The sequence below is a fragment of the Chanodichthys erythropterus genome, chromosome 21 (assembly GCF_024489055.1).
Source record: "Chanodichthys erythropterus isolate Z2021 chromosome 21, ASM2448905v1, whole genome shotgun sequence".
In the NCBI taxonomy this organism is placed as follows: Eukaryota; Metazoa; Chordata; class Actinopteri; order Cypriniformes; family Xenocyprididae; genus Chanodichthys; species Chanodichthys erythropterus.
The window spans coordinates 1,995,429-2,023,397 of NC_090241.1; the positions used below are offsets into that span (position 1 = coordinate 1,995,429).

Below are 27,969 nucleotides of genomic sequence, written 5' to 3' on the forward strand. Positions count from 1 at the left end.
TAATATAAAGTATGCTGATATACAGCTGTCTCAAATCTACCATTAACGCTTTCAGTTTTCATCTGAACTGACGCTTATTAGCATATATTTGAGAACTATGTAAGTGTGTTTTGTTCTGCCTTGAAGTAGTTCAGGTGTTGGTACTGAACACTAGGTTTACTTTTTTCCTGTTATCTCAAGGAACAGCTTTACAGCTTTACTTTGTCAACAGCTCTTGAGATTAGTGAATTGCTCATTTCACTGTAAAAGCTGTCTGTCTGAAATGGCAGTCAGAAAGACGTGATTCAGTTTATAAGCATTTGTTCTTTTGGTATGTTTGCTTGAGTGTATGTTTTCTCTCATAGTTTCATCTCATGTTGTTTGACTCCCGAAGAACCAGCTGTGCAAAGAAACACCCACAGTTCTTCATGAGCACACAAAAGTGAAAGGAAGATCGGGTGCCTAGTCAGAGGAGGAGAAAGGTGGAAGATAAGGTGCCTAGTCAGAGGAAGAGAAAGAAACATCTAAAAATATTTATTATTAAAGGTAAGTTAGTAAATACTTTGTTACTGACCAATGTTTAATTATCATGTTTCCAGTAATCACAGAAGATTCATGCAGCAGAACTAATAGACCTATATCGAAATTGATGTGACTGAAACGAGGCTTAAGTGTTAGACTTACAGTCTTTCAATGGCATCCAGGTTCTAGATCAAATGTTGTTTTTAAAACTCATAACTTTCAAAACTGTTTTATTGAGTTTTTGTCTACTGAAAATCTTTTGGGAAGATGTTTTGTGAGCTGTGCAATCGGCATGTTGTTAAACATGAAACATTGAACACACTGTACTTCTACAGCATTCAACACAGCCTCGTTTTCATTTGTCAAACTTTAAATAAGTCTCTGTCTTGAGTCCTGACTAAGGTCTATGACACTAAAGCAATTAAAAACAAACTTCTTACTTTACTTCCTGTTCTCTACTCATGAATGCATTTACTCTGATTCAACATTATAACATTCAACATTTAATTTTACTGATTCATTTTAATAATGAGAATTTATTCTTTTTTTTTAGTAGTAGTAAGGGTAACCAAATGTCAAAACCACAAAACTGAATACTGGATTGCTTGTCTTATTTTTGAGATGATAAAATTTTGCACTGCAGTAGAACTAAAGAGAGATAAGAGGCAATTATTCTCAAACAGCTCTTACAGATAATATTGTGTGTGTGTATCCGTAATGAGCTACCAACAAGTGTCTGCCGACAGACTGGTGCTCCAGTACTGGAATAACAAGAATAACTGGATACTGGAAAATTGTTTTCCATTCCTCAAAATCTTAAGCATGAATTTTTATCATTCACAATCACTATTAAAATGTTTAGTATTTTCAGTGTGAGATTTTTTCATTTATTTCTAGTTCCAAAAAGACTAGGACAAAATGTGAAACTACCTCTTGTGTCTAATCATGAATTGGCCCAAATGTCTTGTATTTTAAAGGCAGGTCCATGAAGCCTTAAGTCTGAAGACACTCAGTCATCACCTGCTTTCAGCTGAATCCAACAGACCAAAATAACCTACTAATGAGCACAGAATCTTCAACTGAATAAAAACCTGAAGAATTTGTTTTAGCCCTTAAAAGTAAAAAAAAAAAAAAAAATTGAAATAATTTATCTGATGCAAATTTATTTACACCTACTGCATAAATCCTAATCATAAAAGTGCAACTATTTCAAGACTTTTTCTCTTTTTCCAACAGTGCTTGAATGGCGATGGCATCTGAAAAAAAGCTGCTTCATGATACTCTAGATGACCTGGAAAACGACAATCTGAGAAGATTTAAGAGTTACCTAAAAGATTATAGATCAATTAAGGCTCGTGAACTGGAGAATGCTGATGTCACTTATATAGTGGATAAAATGATAGAGAGTTTTGGAGCAGAAGAAGCTGTGAAGACAACACTGAACATCCTGCACAAGATGAACCAGAACCGGCTGGCTGAAGAGTTACAGAACAACTACAGTGAAGGTAATAAAAGAAGGAATAGTGATCACAGAAAGAACGAAAGGAAGCATAGATTCGCGGATATGTGCATATTCAGAGGCAGATTGTTTTGAAAGAAGATTCTTATGTTCAAGGCATTTATTTTATTAAAAATAGTTAAAATACTGTGAAATATTATTATAATTAAAAAAAAAGATTTATATTTGAATATCTTTAATTTTTATTTCTGTGATGGCAAAAGTTTCACTGCTGAATTTTCAGCATCATTACTCTAGTCTGCAGTGTCACATGATCCTTTAGAAATCATTCTTATATGATGATTTTGCTGTTAAAGAAAAATTTCCTGATCATTATCAGTGTTGAAAAGAGTTGTGCTGCTTAATGTATTGTGGAAACCATGATGCAGCGCCTTTTTCATACAAAGTCTCATTCTTTTTTCTTTCTCTTCACAGTGCAAAAATCACCTGAGAAGCACCCAAAAATTCAAGGTGAATTGATCATAAATTATTTTAGCATGTTTGATGTATATTGATCTCAGTACAGAACAGAATTGCTTTCAATACTATGAATTTAAATACCATAAATGTTTGACATTTTTACTGAAAAATATTGTAAAAATGCTACAGTATAAACATGTTAATTGGTTAACTGTAAGTTACATATATGTTGAACAACACATTATATGTAATTGTACTGTAAAATACTGTCAAAAAACTGTCTGCATCAGTTGATTTTAATGATATTCATGCCAATGTGAAACACCTTCAATGTTTAATTTTCTAGTTTTTTTTTTTATTAACACCTCTTCTGTTTATTTATATTTTTTTCATAACAGATGATTTGCAGGATTTCTTAAAGACTCACAAAACGAACATGAAGAAAAAAGTAGAACACATTTTTGAGTGTAAAAAGGAAAATGAAGCTCATCTCAAGGATGTTTTTACAGAACTCCTCATTGCGGAGGGGGATCTTAAAGAAGTCAATCAAGAACATGAGATTTTGCAGATTGATAAAGCCTTTAAACATCGCAAATCACAGAACAGGCCAATCAAATGCAATGATGTATTTAGTCTGAACAAAAGTGAAAAGAAAAAGATTGTGCTCACCAAAGGGATTGCTGGCATTGGAAAAACTGTCTCAGTGCATAAGTTCATTCTGGACTGGGCAGAAGGAGAAGCCAATCAGGACATAGACTGTGTTTTCCTGCTTCCATTCCGAAAGATTAACTGCATTATAGATAGAAAGTTCAGTCTGCATGAGTTTCTACAGAAATGTAATCCTGAACTGGAGGACCTGGAAACAGCAAATATATGTAAGATATATAAACGTAATCTTGCATTTATCTTTGATGGACTGGATGAGAGTCGACTGACTTTGGATTTTGACAGTGGAATGGTGACGAGTGTTGAGGAGCGATCATCTGTAGATGAACTGTTTACAAGTTTGGTGAATGGGAATTTGCTACCATCAGCTCAGGTCTGGGTGACATCACGACCAGCAGCAGCCAATCAGATCCCTCCTGAGTATGTAGGGTTGTTCACAGAGGTGCAAGGATTCAATGACCAGCAGAAGGAGGAGTATTTCAGAAAAAGAATCAAAGATGAGACTCAGGCCTCCAAAATGATCTCACACATTAAAAAATCTTATATTCTTTACATAATGTGTTACATCCCTGTGTTCTGTTGGATCACAGCCACTGTTCTTCAGGATGTCCCTATTGGGAACAATGCAGAAAACATCAACACGACACTCACTGAAATGTACATCCACTTCCTTCTGATACAGATGAACCTGAAGAGCCAGAAATGTGACAGAAAAACAGAGAGAGAACGTACCAAACTCTTAGATTCTAATAAAAAAATGATTTTGAAGTTATCCGAGTTAGCATTTGAACAACTGAAGAAAGAAAACATTGTGTTCTATGAGAAGGATCTGAAAGAATGTGGTATTGATGTGAGTGAAGACTTTGAGGCCACAGGAATGCTCACTGAGATCTTTCAGCAAGAAGCTGCACTTCATGAGATGAAGGTCTTTTGCTTTGTGCATCTGAGTGTTCAAGAGTTCCTCGCTGCAGTGCACGTGTTCCTCTGCTACCTGAACAAGAACATGAAGGAGCTTCGGTTTTTCACTGAAAAAAAGTGGTACCGATGCAAAAAGATTGCTTTACATGATTTACTAAAGGAGGCTGTTAACAAAGCAATGCAAAGTCAGAAAGGACATTTAGACCTATTTTTACGGTTTCTGCTGGGCATTTCACTGAAATCCAATCAGAACCTGCTCAGTGGCCTGTTCACACACACTGAAGACAGCAAACACAGTCTCACAAAAATAACCAAACACATTAAAGAACGAGTTCAAAATCAGGACATCTCACGTGAAGCTTCAATCAGCCTCTACTTCTGTTTACTGGAGCTCAATGATAATTCGTTATACACAGACATCCAAAGATCCTTCAAAACATCTCCAGAAATAAAACTCTCATCTTCCATGTGCTCATTGATGGCTTACGTACTGCTGATGTCAGAGGAGGTGCTGGATGAGTTCAATCTGAAGATGTTCAATACTGAATCAGGAGGCCAATTGAGTCTTCTGCCAGCTGTGAGATGCTACAAAAAAGCCATGTAAGTAACTTGTTGACCACTGTTTTGTCAAAGTTTTTGACTCTGAAAATCATTTTTAGTTTAAGTGCAGTGATGAAGATACAGTGTGTGTTTTTATCATGTTTTTACTGTTTTTGGAGAGCATCATTTTTATTTACTAAAATGGATTTTCTAAACAGTGATTTGTAGAAATTAGGGCCTAACCTAACCTCAGTAGGCTATTCAAAGTGAAAGTAAAAAGTGACAGAGCTGTCTGACGCTGCGTTAACAGACCATATTCTCTCAGAGACAAATTTCACATTATATGCTGATAACAGTATAAAACTGTCTTAATTTATTCCTTTTTTTGTGGCCTGTATATAGTGAAACAAATGAACAAATGTTAAACAGGTTATATTTTTTAAGTCTGTGCTTGAATTAGCTCTTAATTTTCATTGATGACTGCGGTCAATGTTAGGAAATATTATATATTGTTAATAATTTTAATTATAGGCCTATAATTCATTGTATAATAAACATTTTCAAAGATGAGCTAATAGCCTAATCTTTTATTATCCTCACAGAACGTCAGTTATGTGATGTGTTATGAAATGATTGTGGGGCAAATATATTAATATTAATTTAATAATGAAAGTAGCCTAATGTAATAGTAATAATAGACTAGAAAAATGTAAAAGGCCTACATTAATTTGAAATGCCAAATCCTCTGAATATTGCCAATATTTGACAATATCTCTGGCTATCGTCTATACATGATCATCGTCTGTTGACGCAACCCAGGTTATCGCAGGTTTATTTGGCTTTACTCTGTTACTTATAAATTAAAATATGTTATGTCATAATTATAATGTTTTGAGTGTTTACTTATAATTGTTGCATTAGGCTATTAATAAACATTTATTGATAAGAACTATTTCATGTCTTTTCATTTACAGTAGCATGAACCACGAGTAGTCGTGTAACTCGTGTATTGTTTTGATAAGAAATCGACAAGCAGAAATCAGTAGTCGTGCAACCCCTAATAAACATATATTTGAAAGTTGTGAAAGATGGTATCACTTGGCTGTCAAATTAGCTCCAACACACATGACATTAATATTTAATACTTCTGGAAAGCTTGCATGTTCACAGAGGACATGACATCACTGTCACAACAAACTGTTCCTACATGATAAACACACAATATATGTCTTGGTCAAATAACCTGTTTTTGCAGACTCTCCAAATGTGAACTTGATCACACCTGCTGTGAAACTGTGGCTTTGGCCTTGCAGATACCAAACTCACCCCTCGTAGAGCTGGACATGAGTGACAATAACCTGCAGAAATCAGGAGTGGAGCTGCTCTCTGGTGGACTGATGAGCCCAAACTGTCAACTGAACAAACTGAGGTTTGAGATCAGATGTTTTTTTATATGTTGATTTGATGCACAAAGTATGATTACTCAAATCAAATAAATTATTGAATGTAATTATCTTATATATGAGTTATGAAATTAAAGACAATGGCAAAATAATCAGATTGTCTAATCTGAGCAACGTATTCTAATATTACTGCATCGATAATTCATTGCACCTCACATGGCAAGACCAAAAACTAAATAGAAGTACACAGAAAACATTAATAACCTATTTAAATAAATGAAAAGTCTGTCATGTGGCTGGTGTTATGGGGTCTGTAGTATTATTTCTTCTTGTTTTCTGATTGGTGATAAACACAAATAAACAATTATGTTAGTATAATATTACTAGATCCAGAAATTCATCCAAATTGTGGTATAATTTTTATTAGACTATGTGTTCTGTCTTCAAATCCCAGCCTAACAAATTATTTATTTATAAACCAAGTTAAAACCAGAGCCTACGAGAAAATGTTTGTCAGGTAAAAAAGTATAACATGATAAATAAAACAGAACTAAAGATTATGATAAACACAAGAGATCTAGTGCCAGATTTTCTTCTGTTATTGGTCATTAAAGTGTAAAATGTGACTGGTTAGTATATAGTAAAATAAACGACAACCTGTAAGGTTTATCATGTTTTTGTTCTCAAATTTAGATTAAGCTTTGAAGTAATTTAGAATAGATGTGTAATTATTATCCTGTTTTTCTTTATGCTATTCAGTTTGGCAAAATGTTATCTCACTGATCAGTGCAGTGAAACTGTAGCATTAGTTCTACAATCATCAAACTCCTGTCTGATAGAGTTGGACATGAGTGACAATGATCTCGAGGACTCAGGAGTGAAGTTGCTCTCTGTAGGACTGAAGAGCCCAAACTGTCACTTGAACAAACTGAGGTTTGAGACATTTATTCATTCATGCAATCATTCATTCAGAAGTCAAATTCATCAAGTGTCTGCTTGTAGATCTAGTGGTGACATGTAAAATAAGGTTAATAGCTGGTTTCTATGATGCTGTGCAGTGGTATACAGTGGCTGAACAGATATTTCACATTACAGCTGTAACTAGATCACCACTGGAACCAGAAGGCAGGACCAGAATTATAAGTTTATGTTTTGAAAATTGTTTATTATAAAACATATTGTTCCCTTCCTTGATTATTACTTAATGAGTCACATTCAAAACCATTGTAACATACTCTAAAAACAGTTGTTTTCAACTCCAGTTCCGGTGATCCACTGCTGTGCACATTTTGTGGGTCTCTCCTATCTGACACACTCAGTTTAGTATATGGAGCTTTCTTCTAACAAGCTGAATATAAATCAGGTGTGTTAAATAAGACATACAAAATGTGCAGATCGGTGGGTCTCAGGACCGGAGTTGTGAACCGCTGCTCTAAAAACACAACTGTGACCTTGTTGAATAAGTATTACTGTGCCAATCATGTTTTCCTCTGCATCTGTATGTTGCTTGGCATCCATTTTTCTAAACATTGCTGAAGAACTACATTGCTTTGTGGAAGAATAATTATTTATCAGTAAATTAGAATTTTTTGTTACTGTTTTTTATTAAACCTTGGCAGGTAGTAACCATTTGAAACCATGATTAACAGTGGTTTTAGAACAGTTAATCTGTAAAGCATCGCTTTTTGGGGCTTATTGCTTTAGTATATTCTTTCACATGTGTTGTATGAGTTTCCATGATGTGTATATATCAAGAGTCATTATCCCACTGGAAAACAAGAGCATGAAAATCAAAGAATGAAACTACAGTTGCATGGGTCAAACAAATGAAAACAATAACTAGTTTGATCAAATGGTTTATAACAATTTTTCATTGTGGGGCCTTTGAATATTTTGTAAATTCTTACATGAACATGATGCTGAGCTTGAAGCCTACTAAGGACCCCTAAATCTGTGCCAGAATGCAGCCTCTTTCCTTTGTCTTTCATCGAAGATCCTCTGACTCAAACTGGTTCTCTCTCATCCAGACAACTTCAGCAAAGATCAACTGGAGCCTTAATTATTAATCAGGAGAATTATTTGATACATAAGTATCCCTTACCCCTTTAAAGAAGGGTGCATTAGATGGTTTGCTCAAGGCTGTTGATTTGCTGAATATCAAACAATGTGATAACTTCTTGCTTTCCTGATTTCTACTTCAGCTCTCTTTCTATTACTAAACTGTATGTACGTATGTGTGTGTATATGTTAGATTAGTCAATAAAGTGTTATATGTTAGATTATTTAATAAGTATTTAGTTGTTCTTGTCACACCTAAAGTTGTTTGTGATTCATGCTCATATACCGGAGTCCCTAATCATGCAGATTTTGGCTAAATGGTAGTATGTAGTAGTACTGCACAGTAAGAAGGTTATTTTCCATACCCCAGAAATTAATATTTCTTAGAATTAATACATCATTTTACAAATAAATAGACAAATGTATTTGCTTATGATTCTCATTATCTGGTAGGTGGCTGTACAGTCAACCTATCAGAACTTGCAGTTAATGAAATCTGAGAGATTCCACTTTTATCAGTATATATTAAATGGATGTATAATTATTCATTTATTATTATTATTATTCTGTTCAGTTTGGCTTGCTGTAAACTCACTGATCAGTGCTGTGAAACTGTGGCATCAGTTCTACAATCATCAAACTCCCATCTAATAGAGCTGGACATGAGTCACAATGACCTGTATGATTCAGGAGTGAAGCTGCTCTCTGATGGACTGAAGAGTCCAGACTGTCAGCTGAAGATACTGAGGTTTGAGATTCATTCTTTCTTTATGCTGATGCATTAAATGCATTATATTATGACTATATATTTATTGTTTAGTAGATTTTTTTCTTTATTTTTTTCTCTTTGTTCTTTTGGCATTTTTGCCTTTGAGATATGACAGTGTAGTTAATCAACAGGAAGCAAAGTGGGACAGAGAGGAGGAAGGGATCTAAATCCTAAGCGCATCCTGTCTGAGTTTTGCCATGTTTAGTATATTCTAGGAATGTTCCAATCAATTGGCCACATATTGGTATCAGCTAATAATCACATTATATGACTGGATCAGGAGTCACTAAATGTGGCCGATCTCACAAACTGATCGCAATTTCATGAGATAAAACCATAAAAAGTTGCCCCTGACGTGCATGTAAACAGTATACAGATGAGGCACATTGATTGAAAAACTTTATTAATCCCGGTAGGGAAACTGATTTGCTATCAACTTTGACAATACAACCAACAAACTCTGCACACAATTAACACACAGATAAATTAAGAAACAATGAATACATGATTAAGAACCAGTGAGACATGATACAGTTCCACAACTGAGAAAAAATTAACGGTGTTGATTAAAATATCTGACCGCTGCAGGGCCCCCGCAAAGTACAGCATAAACAAGAACACTAGCTAAAATCCCTTGCTAAAACACATCTAAAAACTTTGTGCTGATTGTTACGTCCCCCTTTTGTCTAGGGGTGGCGGGAGAGCAACATATAGAAATAAAAAGTAATAAAAGGATATGTCCCTTCAAAAACACAGGGCATAAATGAGAGAGAGAGAGAGTTGATTCAGTCTGCACTCCCAGAACTCACACAAACACAAAGAAACTCTTCAAAAGGTTTATTTAACATAAAGTCTCTTATAACAATCAAGGATAAGCCAAAATAATAAGGATAACTAACAAGACGCTTCTAGCTTCGGGAGGGGATTAAAGCCAAAGTAACAAACAAAAGGAGCAAGCTGACTGGAGTAAGGGAGTCTAAATAACCTATCAAAACAAAACATCAAATAAACAACAAATCTCTTACCTGACTGCCTCACTAACCAAAAACAGGGGAAAACAGGGGTTAGTAAAAAAATAAAAAGGCACCCACCTCCCTACTGCGTCTGCAACATTAATAACGGGGGCAATTAGCATACTGCCACAACAGCACATACAACAGGTTTCTCTTAAAGAAGCTTTCACACCAGCAAATACAACAGATTTCTCTTAAAGAAGCTTTCACAGCAGCAAATACAACAGGTTTCTCTTAAAGAAGCTTTCACAGCAGCAAATACGACAAAAGTTCTGGGAGGGAAGACAGGCCACACTCTCTCTGGGGAACAGCCAGCTCCTGCGGTGTAAATGCAAGCTCCTCTCCATACTCTAATGAGGAACAGGTGGCATCAATTGGGCTCCTGCAAGAGGACAGGGAGGAACAGAGGAAATAGGGAAAAAAACTACACTTCCCAGCAGGCAGTTGGGCATTAGAGAGACAGTGTCACCTACACAGTCACAGAACAACAAAAACAAACAACAATATACGTCCTGGGACGTAACACCCCCACCCATAAATTACAGATTACCACCGTAATTTGTAATAATTCAACATAAATGTACTCACGTACAGAGGCATTAAGTATTCATAGGTCAACTATCTGTATTGTTGGTTCTGGATAATGCATCAGCTATGATATTTTCTAAACCCTTCTTATGATGGATTTCCAAGTTGTACTCTTGCACAATGAGGGACCAACGCATTAGGCGTTGATTAGAGTTACACATTCGCGATAAGAAGGTTAGGGGATTGTGGTCGGTATAAACTAACACCGGGGTACAGCTACCTCCAACATAAACTTAAATGCTGTAGCGCCAAGAGAAGGGCTAAGGTCTCTTTCTCTATGGTGCTATAATTCTGCTGGCACTTGGACAGTTTCCTGGAGAAATAACATACCGGATGATCTACCCCAGAGGCATCTTCCTGCAGTAGAACTGCTCCTACCCCAGTTGTACTGGCATCTATCTGCAATTTAAAAGGTAGGGTAAAGTTCGGGGCAAGAAGTACAGGGGCATTACACATAATGTCCTTTGCTGCGGTAAAAGCATCAGCACACTCTGCACACCACATAAACTTTTTAGAAGGACTCAGGAGGTTAGTTAATGGAGAGACTACAGTGGCGAAATTCTCACAAAATCCTCTGTAGTAGCCCACCATTCCCAAAAATCTTCGCAACTCTCGTTTATTTAAGGGAACTGGAAATTCTAGAATGGCTGAGACTTTAGCTTCCACAGGACGAACTTGACCATGACCAACTTTCTTACCCAAGTAGATTACAACAGCTTTTGCAAAGTCACATTTTGCCAGGTTTAAAGTCAAGGAAGCTTTAGCCAAACGACTGAAAACCTCCATGAGTGTGCCTAGATGGTTTTCCCATGTATCTGAAAAGATCACTACATCATCTAGGTAAGCTTCACAGTGTTCTACTCCGGATAACACTCTCTGCATCAAGCGTTGAAAGGTGGCTGGTGCATTTCGCATCCCAAAAGCCATAACAGAATATTGCAGGAAGTTATCTGGAGTAACGAAAGCAGATATTTCAGAGGCCCGGTCTGTCAATGGCACTTGCCAATAGCCTTTTAACAAGTCCAGTTTAGTAATGTAACGTGCTGCACCAACTCTGTCTACACAGTCCTCTAACCGTGGCAATGGAAAAGAATCTGGCTTGGTAAGACTGTTAACTTTACGATAGTCCGTACAGAATCTAAACGTAGCATCAGACTTTGGTACAAGCAGACAGGGTGAGCTCCAGGGGCTTTGACTAGGCTGAGCAAAACCATGTTGCAATAAGTACTGCACTTCCTCTTTCATTATTCCACGCTTTTGTTGGTTAACCCTATAGGGATGCTGTTTGATTGGTGGGGAGTTTCCAACATCAATGTCGTGACAGATGACAGTAGTTTGGCTGGGAACATCAGAAAACAGCATGGGGAACCTATTAATTAGATGTACCACATCTTCACGTTGGCATGTAGAGAGATGAGCAAGATAAGTCTCTACATCATTTAGAATAGCAGAGTTCTTGAGGCGTTCACAGGATATGTTGGCATTGCTCACACCTAAGCCATCCTGTGTAGGAGTGTAAGCAGGTGAGTAAACAGCAGCAGCAGCAACAACAGGAGCAACACTGGGATTATGGGAAGTGACAACCTTATTTGGTGCAACATATGCTTTTAGCATGTTTATATGGCATACCCTAGTCTTTCTCCTACGATCAGGTGTATTAACAACATAGTCAGTTTCACTTAATTTTTCCTTAATTGAGTATGGACCAGCAAATCTAGCCTGCAAAGGTGAGTTTTGAATGGGAAGTAGCACCAACACAGAGTCTCCAGGCTGAAAGCTGCGGGTTAAGCTCTTAAGATCAAAACGGGACTTCATCTTGGTCTGAGTAGTTAACAAATGACTTTTAGCCAAACTACGAGCTTGGTGAAGTTTCTCACGGAAACAACTGACATAGTCCAACACAGACACCGGACTTGGATTTACAGAGAGCAGCTGTTCTTGCAGCAGTTTCAGAGGGCCCCTAACGGAATGGCCGAACACCAACTCCGCTGGACTGAAACCTATTGATTCCTGTTTTGCTTCTCTGATGGCAAACATCAATAGCGGTAAACCGTCAACCCACTCTTTCCCAGACTCTAAACATTATGCACGTAGCATCGACTTAAGAGTCTGGTGAAAGCGTTCCACAGCACCTTGACTTTCTGGGTGATAGGGGCTGGACAATGCATGACTGACTCCCAATTCTTTTAATACTTGTGCAAACAACTTCGAAGTAAAATTAGTCCCTTGGTCAGTCTGGATGACTCTTGGTAACCCAAAAGTAGAAAAGAATTTGACCAGCTCTTTAACTACGGTTTTAGCTTTCAGAGTACGCAGAGGAATAGCCTCGGGGAAGCGAGTGGCTGTGCACATTACTGTCAAGATATATTGATGCCCTGATTTGGACCTGGGTAGAGGACCAACACAGTCAAGAATTAACCTCTCAAAAGGTTCTCCCATTGCTGGTACTGGATGTAAAGGGGCTGGGGGCACTTTCTGGTTGGGCTTACCAGACAATTGACAGATGTGGCAAGCTTTACAGAATCGAGACACGCTAGATTTAACACCAGGCCAATAGAAATACTTAGTGATACGGTTATATGTTTTTGTAATCCCTAAGTGACCTGCAAGAACATGCTCATGCGATAGTTTTAAAACTTGAGAGCGATAAGCAGAGGGCAACACTATTTGATAGCTAGCAAGGGCATCATCAACATCCAATCTGGAACTCCACTTCCGCATCAAAACATCATTGTCCCAATAATACAGCACACCAGCTGGCAACTTGGTATCCACATCAGCAGCTGCTATGCAATGTTTAAGGGTTGGATCGGATTGTTGCATAGCAACAAGTTGCTCCCTACCAACTTTCAGGGATGGCGGCTCTACCATAAGCATTTCAGCAACATTAGGAGTATCTAGCTCAGTTTCAATCTTGAGCTTACACTCTGTAGGTTCAGATAACGGCACAATGAAGGAGTCAGAGAGATCAATAACGTCAGCAAGTTTCCGGGATTGTGCACGAGTGACAGCACAATCAGGAAATGCAGTGGAAAATCTGGTAGATAGATTTGTCTGAACACACAAGTCAGGCTTATCTATCATGATCGGGGTCGAAAACACTTTGCTACCTGCCAGATCATTCCCTAAAATTAGGCTTACACCCTCCACTGGCAGTTCAGAGCGCACACCAATCTTAACAGGCCCTGATACTAGCTCAGAAGCAAGACAGACAGAATGCAGAGGTACTTTTACACAGCCTAGTTCAACACCTCGAACTAAGACACTCGTACCGGTATAAGACTCAGGTGAAAACGGCAATACTCTATCCAGTATCAAGGACTGACAAGCGCCAGTATCACGGAGAATTGAAACTGGATAAGTGGGAGAATCAGGTGAGAGTGAAACAGTTCCACTTAACATAAACGGTTCATAACCAGAGACGTTTGATAGTGCAGAATCCTCAATAGTGGCAGCGGATTGAATAAAAGCAACACTTTTAGCTTTAGCGCCCATTTTCTGCTTCCACGCCTTACAATCGGCTATTCGATGGCCAGGGTCGAGACAGTAAAAACACACACGCTTGTCTTCAAACACTGGCTTACGGCCTTTTTCTGTTTTACCCCCTTGAAACTTCTCCCTTGTGCCATTTTCATTTACAGGACGCTGGTTTGGGATCATACATCTGACCGGAAAAACATTTTTATGGGTGAGCACAAATTCGTCAGCAATTACTGCTGCTTCAGAGAGTGTCATGACCTTCTGGTCATTCAAATGAACAACTACACTCTCTGGCACACAATTTTTAAAGTCTTCCAATAGGATCAGCTCTTGAAGCACAACACCATTTTTCAAAGAGGGTTTTCTTTTCTCGTGCAAATTCAGTGTAAGTTTGATTGACTGTTTTTGTTAATTTTCTATAACGCTGCCGGTAGGCTTCTGGCACTAGCTCATAAGCTCTGAGAACGGCAGCCTTAACCACGTCATAGTCTAAACACTGCTCAACAGACAGGGAAGAACACACTTGCTGTGCCTTGCCCGTTAAATTACACTGGAGCAATAACCCCCACATATCTTTTGGCCACCCCAGTTTCCCAGCTATACGCTCGAACGCTATAAAATAGGAATCCACCTCCGTTTCTTTAAATGGGGGTACAAGCTTTATGTGCTTCGTCACATCAAAAGTGGAGTGAGACTCTTGAGTTTCTGAGGGAGTAGCAGTTCGCACACTAGAAGGGGAGGAAGGAAGTCTAGCACGCGGTGCAGGGACAGGTTTTCGCCGAAAAGACTCTGCCTCTAGATCTAGAGAACGCAATTTAATATCTCGTTGAGCCTGTACCTCTACCGTACGAAGATGTACTAGCTGAAGCTCTTGTTCCTGCTTTTTCAAGGCAAGATCTAATTCTTTAAATTTGAGTGCGAGTACAGGGTCAAAACGCGGACTGGTAGGATCAATACTGGGTGGCAGAGGAGCAAAAGACCCTTCATCTGCAATCCCAATATTCTCCTCCAAAGCATCTTCCGAATCAGTCGGCAGAATTCCAGCAGTAACTAGTTCTAAGTAAAGCTTATCCTTAACTGCCCCTTTTGCAGCTTCTCTTGGAACACTGATGCTAAAAAAGTCTGCTATTAACAGCAAATCCTGCTTTCTACACTTATTAAAGACCTCAATAGTAGGAGCTAAAGTGAATGCTGTTAAATCAAAATCCATACTCACCCTCCAAGACGTCTCCTCTCACCCCCAAAAAACGAAAACAGTCAAGCAAAGTAGAGTAAAGAAAATGGCCTCTTTGAAAAACTTTGAGACGAGCCCCCAAATATGTTACGTCCCCCTTTTGTCTAGGGGTGGCGGGAGAGCAACATATAGAAATAAAAAGTAATAAAAGGATATGTCCCTTCAAAAACACAGGGCATAAATGAGAGAGAGAGAGAGTTGATTCAGTCTGCACTCCCAGAACTCACACAAACACAAAGAAACTCTTCAAAAGGTTTATTTAACATAAAGTCTCTTATAACAATCAAGGATAAGACAAAATAATAAGGATAACTAACAAAACGCTTCTAGCTTCGGGAGGGGATTAAAGCCAAAGTAACAAACAAAAGGAGCAAGCTGACTGGAGTAAGGGAGTCTAAATAACCTATCAAAACAAAACATCAAATAAACAACAAATCTCTTACCTGACTGCCTCACGAACCAAAAACAGGGGAAAACAGGGGTTAGTAAAAAAATAAAAAGGCACCCACCTCCCTACTGCGTCTGCAACATTAATAACGGGGGCAATTAGCATACTGCCACAACAGCACATACAACAGGTTTCTCTTAAAGAAGCTTTCACACCAGCAAATACAACAGGTTTCTCTTAAAGAAGCTTTCACAGCAGCAAATACAACAGGTTTCTCTTAAAGAAGCTTTCACAGCAGCAAATACGACAAAAGTTCTGGGAGGGAAGACAGGCCACACTCTCTCTGAGGAACAGCCAGCTCCTGCGGTGTAAATGCAAGCTCTTCTCCATACTCTAATGAGGAACAGGTGGCATCAATTGGGCTCCTGCAAGAGGACAGGGAGGAACAGAGGAAATAGGGAAAAAAACTACACTTCCCAGCAGGCAGTTGGGCATTAGAGAGACAGTGTCACCTACACAGTCACAGAACAACAAAAACAAACAACAATATACGTCCTGGGACGTAACATGATGTTAAATGATCTAAGTTTCCTCAAAAAGAAAAGTCTAAAAGTCTTGACTGGGCCTTCTTCATTAGGACATTAGTATTCTCTTTCCAATTCAATTTTTCATACAAGTGAATGCCTAGGAATTTATATGACTGCACAATTTCAATCAACTGACCATTAATTGTGACTGGAAGGACCTTCTCTTTTTTTCTTTCTAAAATCGATCACAAGTTCTTTAGTCTTCTCTACATTCAGTTTTAACAAATTAGACTCACACCAGCTGAAAAAAGACTGAGCCTCCCTCTGTAAGCAAAATCATCGCCCTGATTAAGTAAGCCCACTAAGGCGGTATCATCAGAGAATTTGTGTGTGCAACAGGATGACTGACTATGCAGTATAAAGTGTGAATAAAAAGGGAGCTAAGACTGTGCCCTGAGGTGCTCCAGTATTAGTTAAAATGGTATCAGAAAGATTTTACCAAGATATTACCAAGCCTAACAAACTGTGGTCGTGATAAGAGGTAATCTAAAATCCAGGAAATGGTTGTATTGTGCAGTTTATAATCAATTACAGAACTGGCAGTAGTTTCAAGATGACTGTAAATATTATGGACCATAAAAAGTAGAGCATCATCTACCCCAACAACCTTCCTATATGCAAATTGCAAGGGGTCCTGAAAAACAGACACCTGTCTAGTCAGGTGATCCAGTACAACCCTCTCAAAACACTTCATAATGTGAGATGTTAAAGCAATAGGCCTCAGATTAGCAAGGTTGTTGGACACCTTAGCTTTTTGGGAATAGGGACAAGGCAAGATGTTTTCCACATAACTGGGAACTTCGCAGAGGACAGAGACAAAGAAAACAATGAATGAAGGACGGAGGTCAGCACACACTTTAAGGGTGCATGGATAGACACCATCGGGGCCTGCTGCCTAATTAGATTTAATACGCCTTAACTGTTGACGAACCTCTTCAATTTTAAGATTAATAGCTGGGCTACAATTCTCAAAGCTGTTCTGCCTAAGATTAGAAAGAACTTTCTCATGTAGGGAAGAAAAATCAAATTCATCAAACCTGGCAAAAAAAAAAAAAAACATTGTCATCATTAGAATATATATCCAATTGACATAAACTGGGATTACTGGTCCCATATCCAGTAATAGACTTCATACCATTCCATAGCCCTCTTGTGTTGGTAAAGGATATATTTCCTTCAACCCTTTCCTTATATTTTCGTTTGCCCTGTCTGATAATTACTTTCAGCTCTCTTTGAGCATCTTTAATCTTTTCTTTATCACCACTATAAAAAGCAGCTTTCTTCTTATTAATAGCAGTTTTAACTTCTCTGGTAACCCATGGTTTATTATTGGGAAAGATTTTGATTTGTTTACTAGGAATAAAAGACTCGACACAATAATTAATTTAACAAGTCACTTTGTCAGAAATACTGTCCAAATCACTATCTCCTCCATTACCCGATGGAGGAATATACATTACCATAACAATGACATGGGAAAACTCCCTGAGCAGATAGTAAGGTCGACAGCTCACTGCAATGAGCTCAATGTTCGGGTCACAAACTCTTTCTTTTACCGTAACATGTTGAGTATGACACCACCGGTCATTCACATACAGGCAGACACCTCCACCTTGCTTCTTACCCATGCTTGCTTGCTCTCTGTCCATCCTATGAAGTGTGAAACCTTCAATATCCACATGAGAATCAGGTATCCTGTCCAACAGCCACGTCTCAGAAAACAGATTAAACGGTCTGCCTGAACATGCGATTGAACTTTAAGCAGACGGTCAACTCGTCCACCTTGTTGACCAGAGAGCAGACATTCCCCATAATAACCGAGGGTAGAACAGATTTATATCCCCGCCGACGATTTCTGACTTGGACACCACCTCCGCTACCCTTCTTCCTTCCTTTGGCCCTGGGCTTGATTTCTGACATATCGGCGTCGGGGTCCAATAAACTTGGTGCAGAAACCCGCATCCGAAGAAGCTCATTCCAGCTGTACATAATGACGGGCAAGCCCGGCTCTCTCATCACCTGGAGGATGAGAGGCATTCCAAACAATCAATGTCCACAGCCACAAAAGGCATACAAAGGTGCAGTTGTTAAGTGAAACCATAATCATGTCATCAGGGATCGATCACGCTAAAAATCCAGAATTACACTAAATAAAAAAACAAATTAAACACATTTAGCACAAACGTTCTGACGCACAGTGGTAGCAGAGTCGCCGGCAAAAGGGGCGGCGCCAATTTGAGGATCATAAGCAAATAGAAATACAAAAAAATACAAAAATACAAATAGAAATACAAAAAAACGAATTCTTTGTAACTTTATGAAACATAAGTTAACCAAAGTAAATCACACATCTTTATTAAGAGCAGTTTGTCTGGATTCAAACGAGCAAACACGCAACATAACATGATGCTTCAAGATCTTGAGAAAATCCTCACTTAGTGACATAACATGCCGCTTGGCAAAAGCTATAGTACTTCCGAGATCTGATCGCATCACAATCATGACACGGTTTTTTCCAACTATTTCCTTTAGGAGAAACAAATCTATTTGCTTATGATTCTCAGTATCTGGTAGATGGCTTTACAGTCAACTTATCAGAAATCTGAAAATGAATCTGAGAGATTACACATTCATCAGTATATATTAAATGGATGTGTAATTATTCCGTTTATTTTAATTTTTTTCTTATTCTGTTCAGTTTGGCTGGCTGTAAACTCACTGGTCAGTGCTGTGAAATTGTGGCATCAGTTCTAGAATCATCAAACTCCCGTCTGATAGAGCTGGACATGAGTGACAATGACTTGCAGGAATCAGGAGTGAAGCTACTATCTGATGGACTGACAAACTGTCAGCTGAACAAACTGAGGTTTGAGATTCATTCATTCAATATATCGAAGCATTATAAATTGACTATATATTTAATTTTAGTAGGTTCTTTAATGCATGAATTTTATATATACAAGAATATTGTTGTGCAGAAAACAACATGTGTCAGTTGCACAGTTTAAGGTGCTGCTGGTGCAGCATTTTATTTACTCAGAACCTAATTACCAAACTTACTCAAACACGACTATTTCCATCAGGAGATCCAAATCTATTTGCTTATGATCCTCAGTATCTGGTAGATGACTGTATAGATCAAATGGTAATCAGAACCATATTCTCCTTTAAGGGGAACTTGTAGTTTATGAAATGAAAGATATTACACTTTTATCAGTATACATTAATATGGATGTGTAATTATTCAGATTTTTAATTTTGTTCAGACTGGCAGGCTGTAAACTCACTGGTCAGTGCTGTAAAATTGTGGCATCAGTTCTACAATCATCAAACTGCCATCTCATAGAGCTGGACATGAGTCTTAATGGCCTGCAGGATTCAGGAGTGGAGCTGCTCTCTGATGGACTGAAGAGCCAAAACTGTCAGCTGAAGATACTGGGGTTTGAGATTCAAATGCGTTCATGTTTGTTTATTTGAAACAAAAAAGATATGATTACACAAATCAAGACATTATTGAATTTAACTATCTTAATAATGAGTTTGAAATTAAAGATAATGACCGAATCAGCCAGTCATTTTTAATATTTACTTTTAAAATTATGATAAACATCATATGGCAAGACCAAAAAAAAAAAACAAAAAAAAAAAAGAGGAATTGGAAAGCTAAATGTTTTAATAATAATCTATAATTTACATTAAATGCAGTTTAAAACTAATAGCTAAATGTTTAATTACCTCATTCAGGTAAAAAAATGTATTGTAAGTTCTAATGTCAAAGACATCTTCATTGCTTCTGTGTGTATTTGTAGATTATCTAGCTGTGAGGTGACAGATAAAGACTGCCATTTCCTGGCTTCAGCTCTGCGATCAAACCCCTCACACCTGAGAGAGCTGGATCTGAGCTGCAATTACCTGGGAGAATCAGGAGTTAAGATGCTCACTTATCTACTGAATGATCCAAACTGCTCACTGAACAAAGTGGATTTCAGAAGTAAGAATATTTTTGTACTGTGAATTTCTGTATATTTATTTTAATCTTACCATCTACAAGTATACAGTGAAATGTCACTCAAAAGGGGCTGTAGAGCTGCAGGATATGGAGGGAAAGATTGTATATTTATTTAGCTGTTTATCATTCTCAATTAATAGGCATTTTAAAAGGATAGTTCTGCCAAAATTAAAATTCTGTCATCATTTACTCACCTTCAAGTCATTCCAAGCCTGTATGAATTTCTTTCTTCTGTGAAATATAAAATATATTTTCTTCTCAGTGAAACATTCTTCAAAATATCTTTCATGTTTAGCAGAAGAATGTCCTGCAGACTTTCGGTGAGGAATGATGATATTTAGGTGAATATTTTAAAATTTGGTTGAACTATCTACTAATTTAACAAAGGGATTAGAAAGGTTTTAGTTGTCCAAAAATGGATGGATGGATTGTTTCTTTGGTGCTGGTTTGGTAAGAAGTTATAAAGATATAACCATGCTGCTTGTGATTGAACTGATAGTTTGTAATATTTGCTCCCTGGGTAGCAAGGCGTAATCCAATGTACAGGTTTTACATGGCACTTTTGAGTTTTTTCATAGTGTTTAAATACAAAATAAACCCATACATCTGAGGTGCTTCCATGTTTTTATACTTGATCCTTTTCTGCAGCTTCATTGTCAAGTGATCATTTTGACAAGCTAACACACTTTTGGGGTGTCACACAAGTTTTTTTTTTTTCATCCATCTGCACTATTTCTTACAAACAAGCATTAGACAGACATCTCTGACCATTGTGATACCTCTTGTTATTTTTCTCACTCTTGCTCATGCAATTGTCAGCGTTGTTTGCAGGCAAGGATAATAAAAGTCAGGATGTAAGTGCAGCAATACTTAAAACAAAATGGCAATATACTCATGAAACTGGAACAAGCAAAATTTTAACAGACAACACAACAATATCTAACAAAGACAGAAAAAGTACTGAGAAATTTTATTATGCCGCAGTCGACGGCGGCGCTTTTTCCGGTCAAGCGTATGAGGTAACGCAGCGCTGTTTTATTATATTAGATACACTTGAGTGAGTTGCTGCTGGGCGAATGCTGTGAGACACTTGTTGCACACTGCAGTAAGCTAAGTTGATTTTAGAATATCATATTATTAAATGCTGGATGCAAGCCATGCTGATAAATGGCATGCGATTGAACACAAACATACAGTATGATGGAGGAAATGCTGTATTATACTGTTTCTAAAAATAAAGCTGAATCTAATTGCTTTGTAACCTACTACTCTGAGGCATGGTAAAAGCATGGTACACATGGAAAATCAAGAAAACTAGATTTAAAAAAATAAGACTAAACGTGTTGAGCTATATAACAATAATTTGTTTTCTGTCAATAAATTTTACCTTTAATAAATTTTGTTCCTTTGTCTAATAAAACTTCATATATTACAGCGTCTTTTGAGTTTCCATGATTTCAACAAAATAAAATTAGAAATTGAGGGTATCGTGGGCATGTCCAGGCATGTCCATATCCTGGTTAAAAATGGCTTATTTCTCTGGATTTAAACATTTGTGGAAAGATTTGGGATAATGTACGTACACAAGTCAACAAAATATATAACACTGTTCTAGTGGTTTTTGGATATTTTAATCCAAAAATCCTACATGTGTGCCTTTAATTAGCTTTATCTATAAACTATAGACATCTATGTTTTGACGTTATTTAGTCAGATAGGTAAACTTGTGGTTGTGTGAATCAAATATTAGTAAAATATAGGATGATTATGTTTGTGTGGGTGGGTTTACTTGTCTATATTGTGGGTACAGATTTGTCCCCTGAAGTGAGTTTAGTCTAACAAAACCTCCTTTTGTGGACATCTTCATTTGAATTTATAAATTAATTTGATTAAATGAAAAATAAAACATTCTAAAATGCAACAAGTTTTCATTTATGGGTACAGGGTTGTTTTTTGGGTAACAATTATGGGTAATTATGGGCTTTTTATTCAATTATGGGCTTTTTATAAAAACAATAAAATTATATGGTATGTCCACATTAAGATAACTAAGCATTTGTTTTTGTAGTGGGAATCATCAGAAAGCGTTGAAGATTACCATATGACTATGACACTGTAGATCTGTTGTTTTGTAATGTTATATGTTCTCTATTCTTAGGTTAACATCTCTGTGACCTCACACTGGATCCAAACACAGCAAACACTCTTCTCATTCTATCTGAGTATAGGTCACACATGTGAAAGAGGATCAGTTCTATCATCATCATCCAGAGAGATTTGATGAGGATCATTACATTCTGTGTAGGCTGAATGGAGTCACAAGTTGGCTGAAATATTACTCGCATATAAAACAAACAGCAGGAAGAAAACAAATAGAAACTGAATTTGCATTTAACAAAACTTCCTGGAATCTGAACCACCTCAAACAGACTATGAGTGTTTGTGGACTGGCTGGCCAGTACATTTTGAGAAAAACACATTTATGTATGTTCACTGAACCTGAATATGCTGGGTTTGGGGTTTCTCCTCTTTCTTCACTGTCTCTGTGTCAGATTAAACCTTGTGTGAGAAACAACAGAAACACAGGTGAAACAGCTCATTTTTTCATAGTGAATAAACTAGAGAGGGAGTGTTGTGTACGGCATCATTTAGAGCCCATTACTAGAGATATGAAGATCCATACAAAGATATGGATGTGATGCAGCAGGTTTATTTGTCGTCACTGAATAGTTTGAGTTCGTCTGTTCTGAATGGTCAGGAAAGAAAGTTGACCTGTTTTCATCACTGGTTGTCATACAGTCAAGGTTATTTTCCATTTTAAACTGTTTTCAAATGTCTCTGAGGAACAGGAAGAAGTGATATGCAGAAATATTTCTTCTATCTTTTTGTTTTCTCTGCTGCTTCACAAATTGGATAATTTCTGAGGTTAGTTATATGAAAACACTTTACAGGGACCTGAGAAGAGCTTGTGCTATGACAACCATTAAATCATCTGTTAGCCAGATATATAGAGAATATCGTGTATGTTTGTGTGTTTAATCAGAATGTCATATTCTGATTAAAAAGAAAGCATATTATTTTAAGCACTATAATGCTAATTTATGTACGTATTTGGGAAAACAAGGTTTTTTTCAGTAGTTATTCACAGATGTTGAGATAATAATTTGATTCAGGTAAACACAATCTAAAGTCTGTTAGATTTTGAAATGATGACTAATGAAATTGATGTGAAAATATGTAAATCAGCTGAACAAATGGGACATTTGTCATCTAAAAATTCTCTTGATAAAAAAATCTAATAATTCAGCTTTGAAAATAACTGTAAGTATGACCTATTCTGTAGCATTAATATTAGTGGGTAATGCTCTCCTATTTCCAGTGGAATAGGATAATAAGTGGAATAGCGAATAAATAAAGTATCTGAACTGGATCAACTCTGCAACTGGGCTGAACAGATTTATAAATGTATTTAGTTTCAATGTAATGCTTGATAATCTTAGACTCTCTGTTAATATTAAGTTGTACTGCTTTATATTTTTGTGGAAACAGATAGATTATTTCAGGATTCTTTGATGAATAGAAAGTTTGAAAAGCATTTACTTGAAATGGGAATCTTTTTTAACATTATAAATGTGGTTATTGTCACTTTTTATCAGTTTTATGTGTCCTTGCTGAATAAAAGTATTCTTGTTTTTAAACAAACTTTTGAATGGTAGTGTATTTTTTTCAATGTAATTCATCAGTCTTTAAGTATAGCGTCTTGTATGATGAAATTAATTCAGCATGGAGTGGTAATTAATGTGTCTCAAATTAAGAACTCTGTATAAATAGATTTATGAGGTACTGTATGTACATCATCCATTATAATTCATGAGTTCACCTGCCCATTCAGTCTTAATGGGTAGGTGAAAAAATACTATAGTAATTTATAGCAAAAACTATAGTGATGTTGAACCATACTGTAGTAAATCGTAGTATACTGTATATATTATAGTATTTACAACACTCTGTTAATGAATGCTACAACATACTGTAGTATTAACTATAGTGAACTGATAAACTGTAATAAATACCGTAGTATACTTTAGTTTTTACTACAGTAAACTGTAGTATATATTGTAGTATAAAATACCTGTCACAGAACAGAAGAGGGCAGACAGGTAGGTCAAATAGAAACAGAGTTTATTGAACACAGATCACTGAGAAGACGAGGTTGCAGAAAAATGGTGAGGGCATTGGTAGTACACACTGAATTTTCAGCAAAATGGACTAGCCTGCTGCATAATTTTTTCACTTTGATTTTTGGGCTGAATTCAGTCTTCTGTAGGTTGATAATTTTCATTTCCATCAAATGATGTGGCATCTTTTCATTCCTAACACATTACCCAGTCCATATCAGTATAAATACCCGGCATGATATTTTTCCCCATTGAGATCTGTGTTTTCCAAGTGTTCCTTTAAGTTTTTTGAGCAGTGTACATATACTACAATCTAAAAAATTTACTGGGCAGTTTTATTTAACTCAACTATTGTTTAAAAATTACTATATATCTGGTTTAAAAATGAACCCAAAATATTAGAAACTAAAAATCAGACACATAATTATTAGAAGCAACAATAATAATCAAAGGTGAACATTAATTAATAATTAATTTAATAAATGTTTATTGTTGAATTATTAATGATTAATGTTTATTTATTAAACATATTAATAAATGTTAATTTCCAGCATATTTTGGGTTTATTTTAAACAATATATACAGTAAATGTTAATCAATAGTTGAGTTAAATAAAACTACCCAGCAGGTTGGGCAAACATTTAACCCAGTCGCTGGGTTTGTCCATTTTCTTGTCATTTCATGATTTCATTTTCCATGTCAATGCATGAAAATGCAATGTTTATTTACAAAATGTCTTAGTAACTACAAAAGTTACAAGCACATTTTATTACACTACATCAGAATGCCCAGTAGAGGGCAGTGGAAAAATTCCAGATAAAAGAGCCCAGACAAAATGTCCGAGGCAAGGACTCATCTACAAACAAAATACACAACAACAAATAACTTTGATTTTTACTTATTAGCAATGAATATTTATTGCTGTTAATACATAAATGTATAGCTAAAAAACTGCAAGCACACATGCAAATACATTCAAGTAGTAAAAAAAAATCCAGCCAGCCAGATAGATAGATAGATAGTCTGGGCATCGCATGCTGAGAGACTGCTGGATGTTGATCTCAGGGTTTTGAAGAATAAAACAGCATTAAAATCGTTCTAAAAATAAATGAATAGAACAATTCACACCACAGCTATAACAATAACAATGTAGAGAAACGGTATCATTGGGATCACTTTCAGAACGATATTTTTTTTTTTTTTTTTGCAGCTGTTGAATGATTAAACACTGACAGCAAATTAGAATCCATGCTAATTTAAGCGCTCACACATTTAAAATGGCAGACGACATCAAAGTTAATCGTCGAAGTCCAGAAAAATCCCCCACTGTTTGACAAGTCAAACACCCTTTTTTCAAGTATAATTTAAAGAAAATGGATGTATGGAAAACAATCGGTCATACCCTCGGAATAAATGTTGAGAAGTATTAACGATGAGATCATTATGCCAGGCTAGTAAATGGAAGCACAGGTATCCAGTGTTAGTTTTGACAACACTGCTTCCTTTAAAGTTGCAGTAAAAAAGACTAGCCATTTGTTTTTATTCCACTATACTGACTTCATCAGCTAAATTTACTGTTAGATTAGATCGATTACACTAGCTATTAATTCGAAATATAGCATGCTAAGGACATCTGCTGGTTAAAGCCGTGTAAATGCAACAAGAAAAGCACAAACATGTTGAACACACTTTGAAGACGCAGTGTGTGAGCTTAGAATAAACAGACCTAACACCTGTAGGCTAAAGTTCACTCCTTTTTTAGCTGGTACAACATTTTGACAGGCATGTGTATACCTGAGTTACCTGGTGACATCATAAAGAGTTAAAGTGAAAGTATTTTATATACGGAAGTGAAGAAAAAACAACGAGCATTGCAAGGTAATTTGATTGCCCATAATAAATTAAGCATTGTTTTATATACATTGCATATATTTTTGATTTCATGTTTCCTTTGATTGCTTTTAAAAATTGAAAATAAAGCTTTTAATGGTCTCCTGCTGTTGCATAAGCGTTTATTCAGCAGAGGTTCACTTGAACCTGAAACGGGAGAATGATGATGCAATACTTTCAAATGGATGTTTTTCTGTCTTTTTCTTTTATTGGAAATTCTTTCAATATATTTTTGAAAAATATTTTTCAAGAAAACTTTGGAAATATATTTAATGTGTGAGAGGGTTGAGATTAGTAACATAACAGAGCAATTGTAGGTATTTTGTATTTTAGGTGAACCCAGTGCTAATAAACTATCAAAATATACCTTCACTATAATGCAATTCAAGTTATTCTGATCAATAATGTTCCCCTTCCGCACGCTTGGACATTTATGCCTGTGATCTGTCTTCAATGATTATAGGCACTGTTCAATGAAGCAGCTGGGCAAAATAATGAGTATTAAATGAAAATTCAGTAGCCTGTTTTAAATAATTTTCACTGTAAATAATTATAATGTTGTTCACATATAATATAAGAACATAAGTTTGTTTCTTTCTTTGTGATAATTTTTTAGTTTCATTGAACTTTAAATTTTAAGGCTTACTTACTTTTATATTAGGAAACAACGGGGCTAAAGGCACACCTTAAGAAAAAAAGTGCTTTTCACTACTCTCAAAGTAGTGTGATTGCAGGAAAAAATATATATGTTTGTATTGGATTTTGTTTGAAAATAAATCATAAAAGTGGTTAATTTTGTTGAAAAATCTTATAAATGTTTGAGGTGGTGAGGGGTAAAAAGGCACACGGTAATGATAAAAACACTTTAGCTAAAATAATGGGTTTTTTTTTTAATAATGTCTAGGTTAATACTTGTTCTAAAGAAAAACTTTAGCAAAGTTTGTACTATTTTCTGTTTATTTTGATAAATAAAATAATTTATTTTTGTTCAATAAATATACTGTAATTATAATAGGCGTATGTTAATATAAAAATATATTTTAAAAATACAGAAACAAAATTACTTTAAAAAGTAAAGATTCTGAATACATTAAAGGAGATCCCATAATATTTAATAGATTTACAAAGTAACAATAAATGATATTTTATTATGATATGATTAATAAAATAATTCCATTCAGATGTATGCAGATGATACGGTCATTTATACACATGCCAAAAACACCACACAACCTGCAGCTAAACTAACACAATCTATGGTCCATGTAACAGAATGGCTAAAGCAGTGCTGCTTAAAACTAAATGTCAATAAAACAGTAGCTGTGTTCTTTTCCAGATCCAATGTTGCAAATAATAAATCTGAGGTTTTTGTCACCAGGGAAAAAGTACAAGTTGTGCCTGAATATAAATATCATGGGGTGTTAGATTCGAAACATACGTTTAAATCACATATTAAAAATGTTTGCAATTGTGCCAAATTCAATATTTCAAATTTTCGATTCATAAGATCACACTTATTACTCCAGGCAGCCAAAATGTTAATGCATTCTATGGTCATGTCTCATATAACTTACTGCTTAACCACATGGTCACAGGCTAATAAAACAACACTAAAACCTATAGAATCATTGTACAAGCAGACAATTAAAATACTGGATAAAAAACACAAAGACATCACTACTGCAACATATTACAAAAGCATAATCTTTTAAGTTGGGAAAATGTCATCAAATAGTCAAACCTTTGTCTGATTTACAAAATCATCCATGGTCTGTCATCGCCTCCACTCAGTCAATTTGTGAACATAAGAAGTACCACACATCGGGTAA

The 27,969-nt window shown here is 36.3% G+C and overlaps 1 protein-coding gene across 1 annotated transcript; it reads left to right on the top strand.

Moving 5' to 3' along the window:
* The first annotated feature begins 416 nt into the window (after nucleotides 1-416).
* On the top strand, nucleotides 417-22,733 carry LOC137011490 (NACHT, LRR and PYD domains-containing protein 3-like). Its single transcript, XM_067374376.1, has 11 exons — nucleotides 417-525; nucleotides 1,738-2,006; nucleotides 2,435-2,470; nucleotides 2,818-4,603; nucleotides 5,799-5,972; nucleotides 6,706-6,879; nucleotides 8,579-8,752; nucleotides 18,762-18,929; nucleotides 19,330-19,503; nucleotides 19,873-20,054; nucleotides 22,231-22,733. The coding sequence occupies exons 2-11, from the start codon at nucleotides 1,745-1,747 to the stop codon at nucleotides 22,233-22,235; spliced, it is 3,135 nt and encodes a 1,044-aa protein (XP_067230477.1). The 5' UTR covers nucleotides 417-525; nucleotides 1,738-1,744; the 3' UTR covers nucleotides 22,236-22,733.
* The last annotated feature ends 5,236 nt before the right edge of the window (nucleotides 22,734-27,969 follow it).

Excerpts from the sequence above, each read along its gene's own strand:
- LOC137011490 (XM_067374376.1), top strand. The coding sequence starts at position 1,745 with ATGGCGATGGCATCTGAAAAAAAGCTGCTTCATGATACTCTAGATGAC. Across the intron at positions 4,604-5,798 it reads AGATGCTACAAAAAAGCCAT|ACTCTCCAAATGTGAACTTG; the intron begins GTAAGTAACTTG and ends CTGTTTTTGCAG. Across the intron at positions 19,504-19,872 it reads TGTCAGCTGAAGATACTGGG|ATTATCTAGCTGTGAGGTGA; the intron begins GTTTGAGATTCA and ends GTGTATTTGTAG.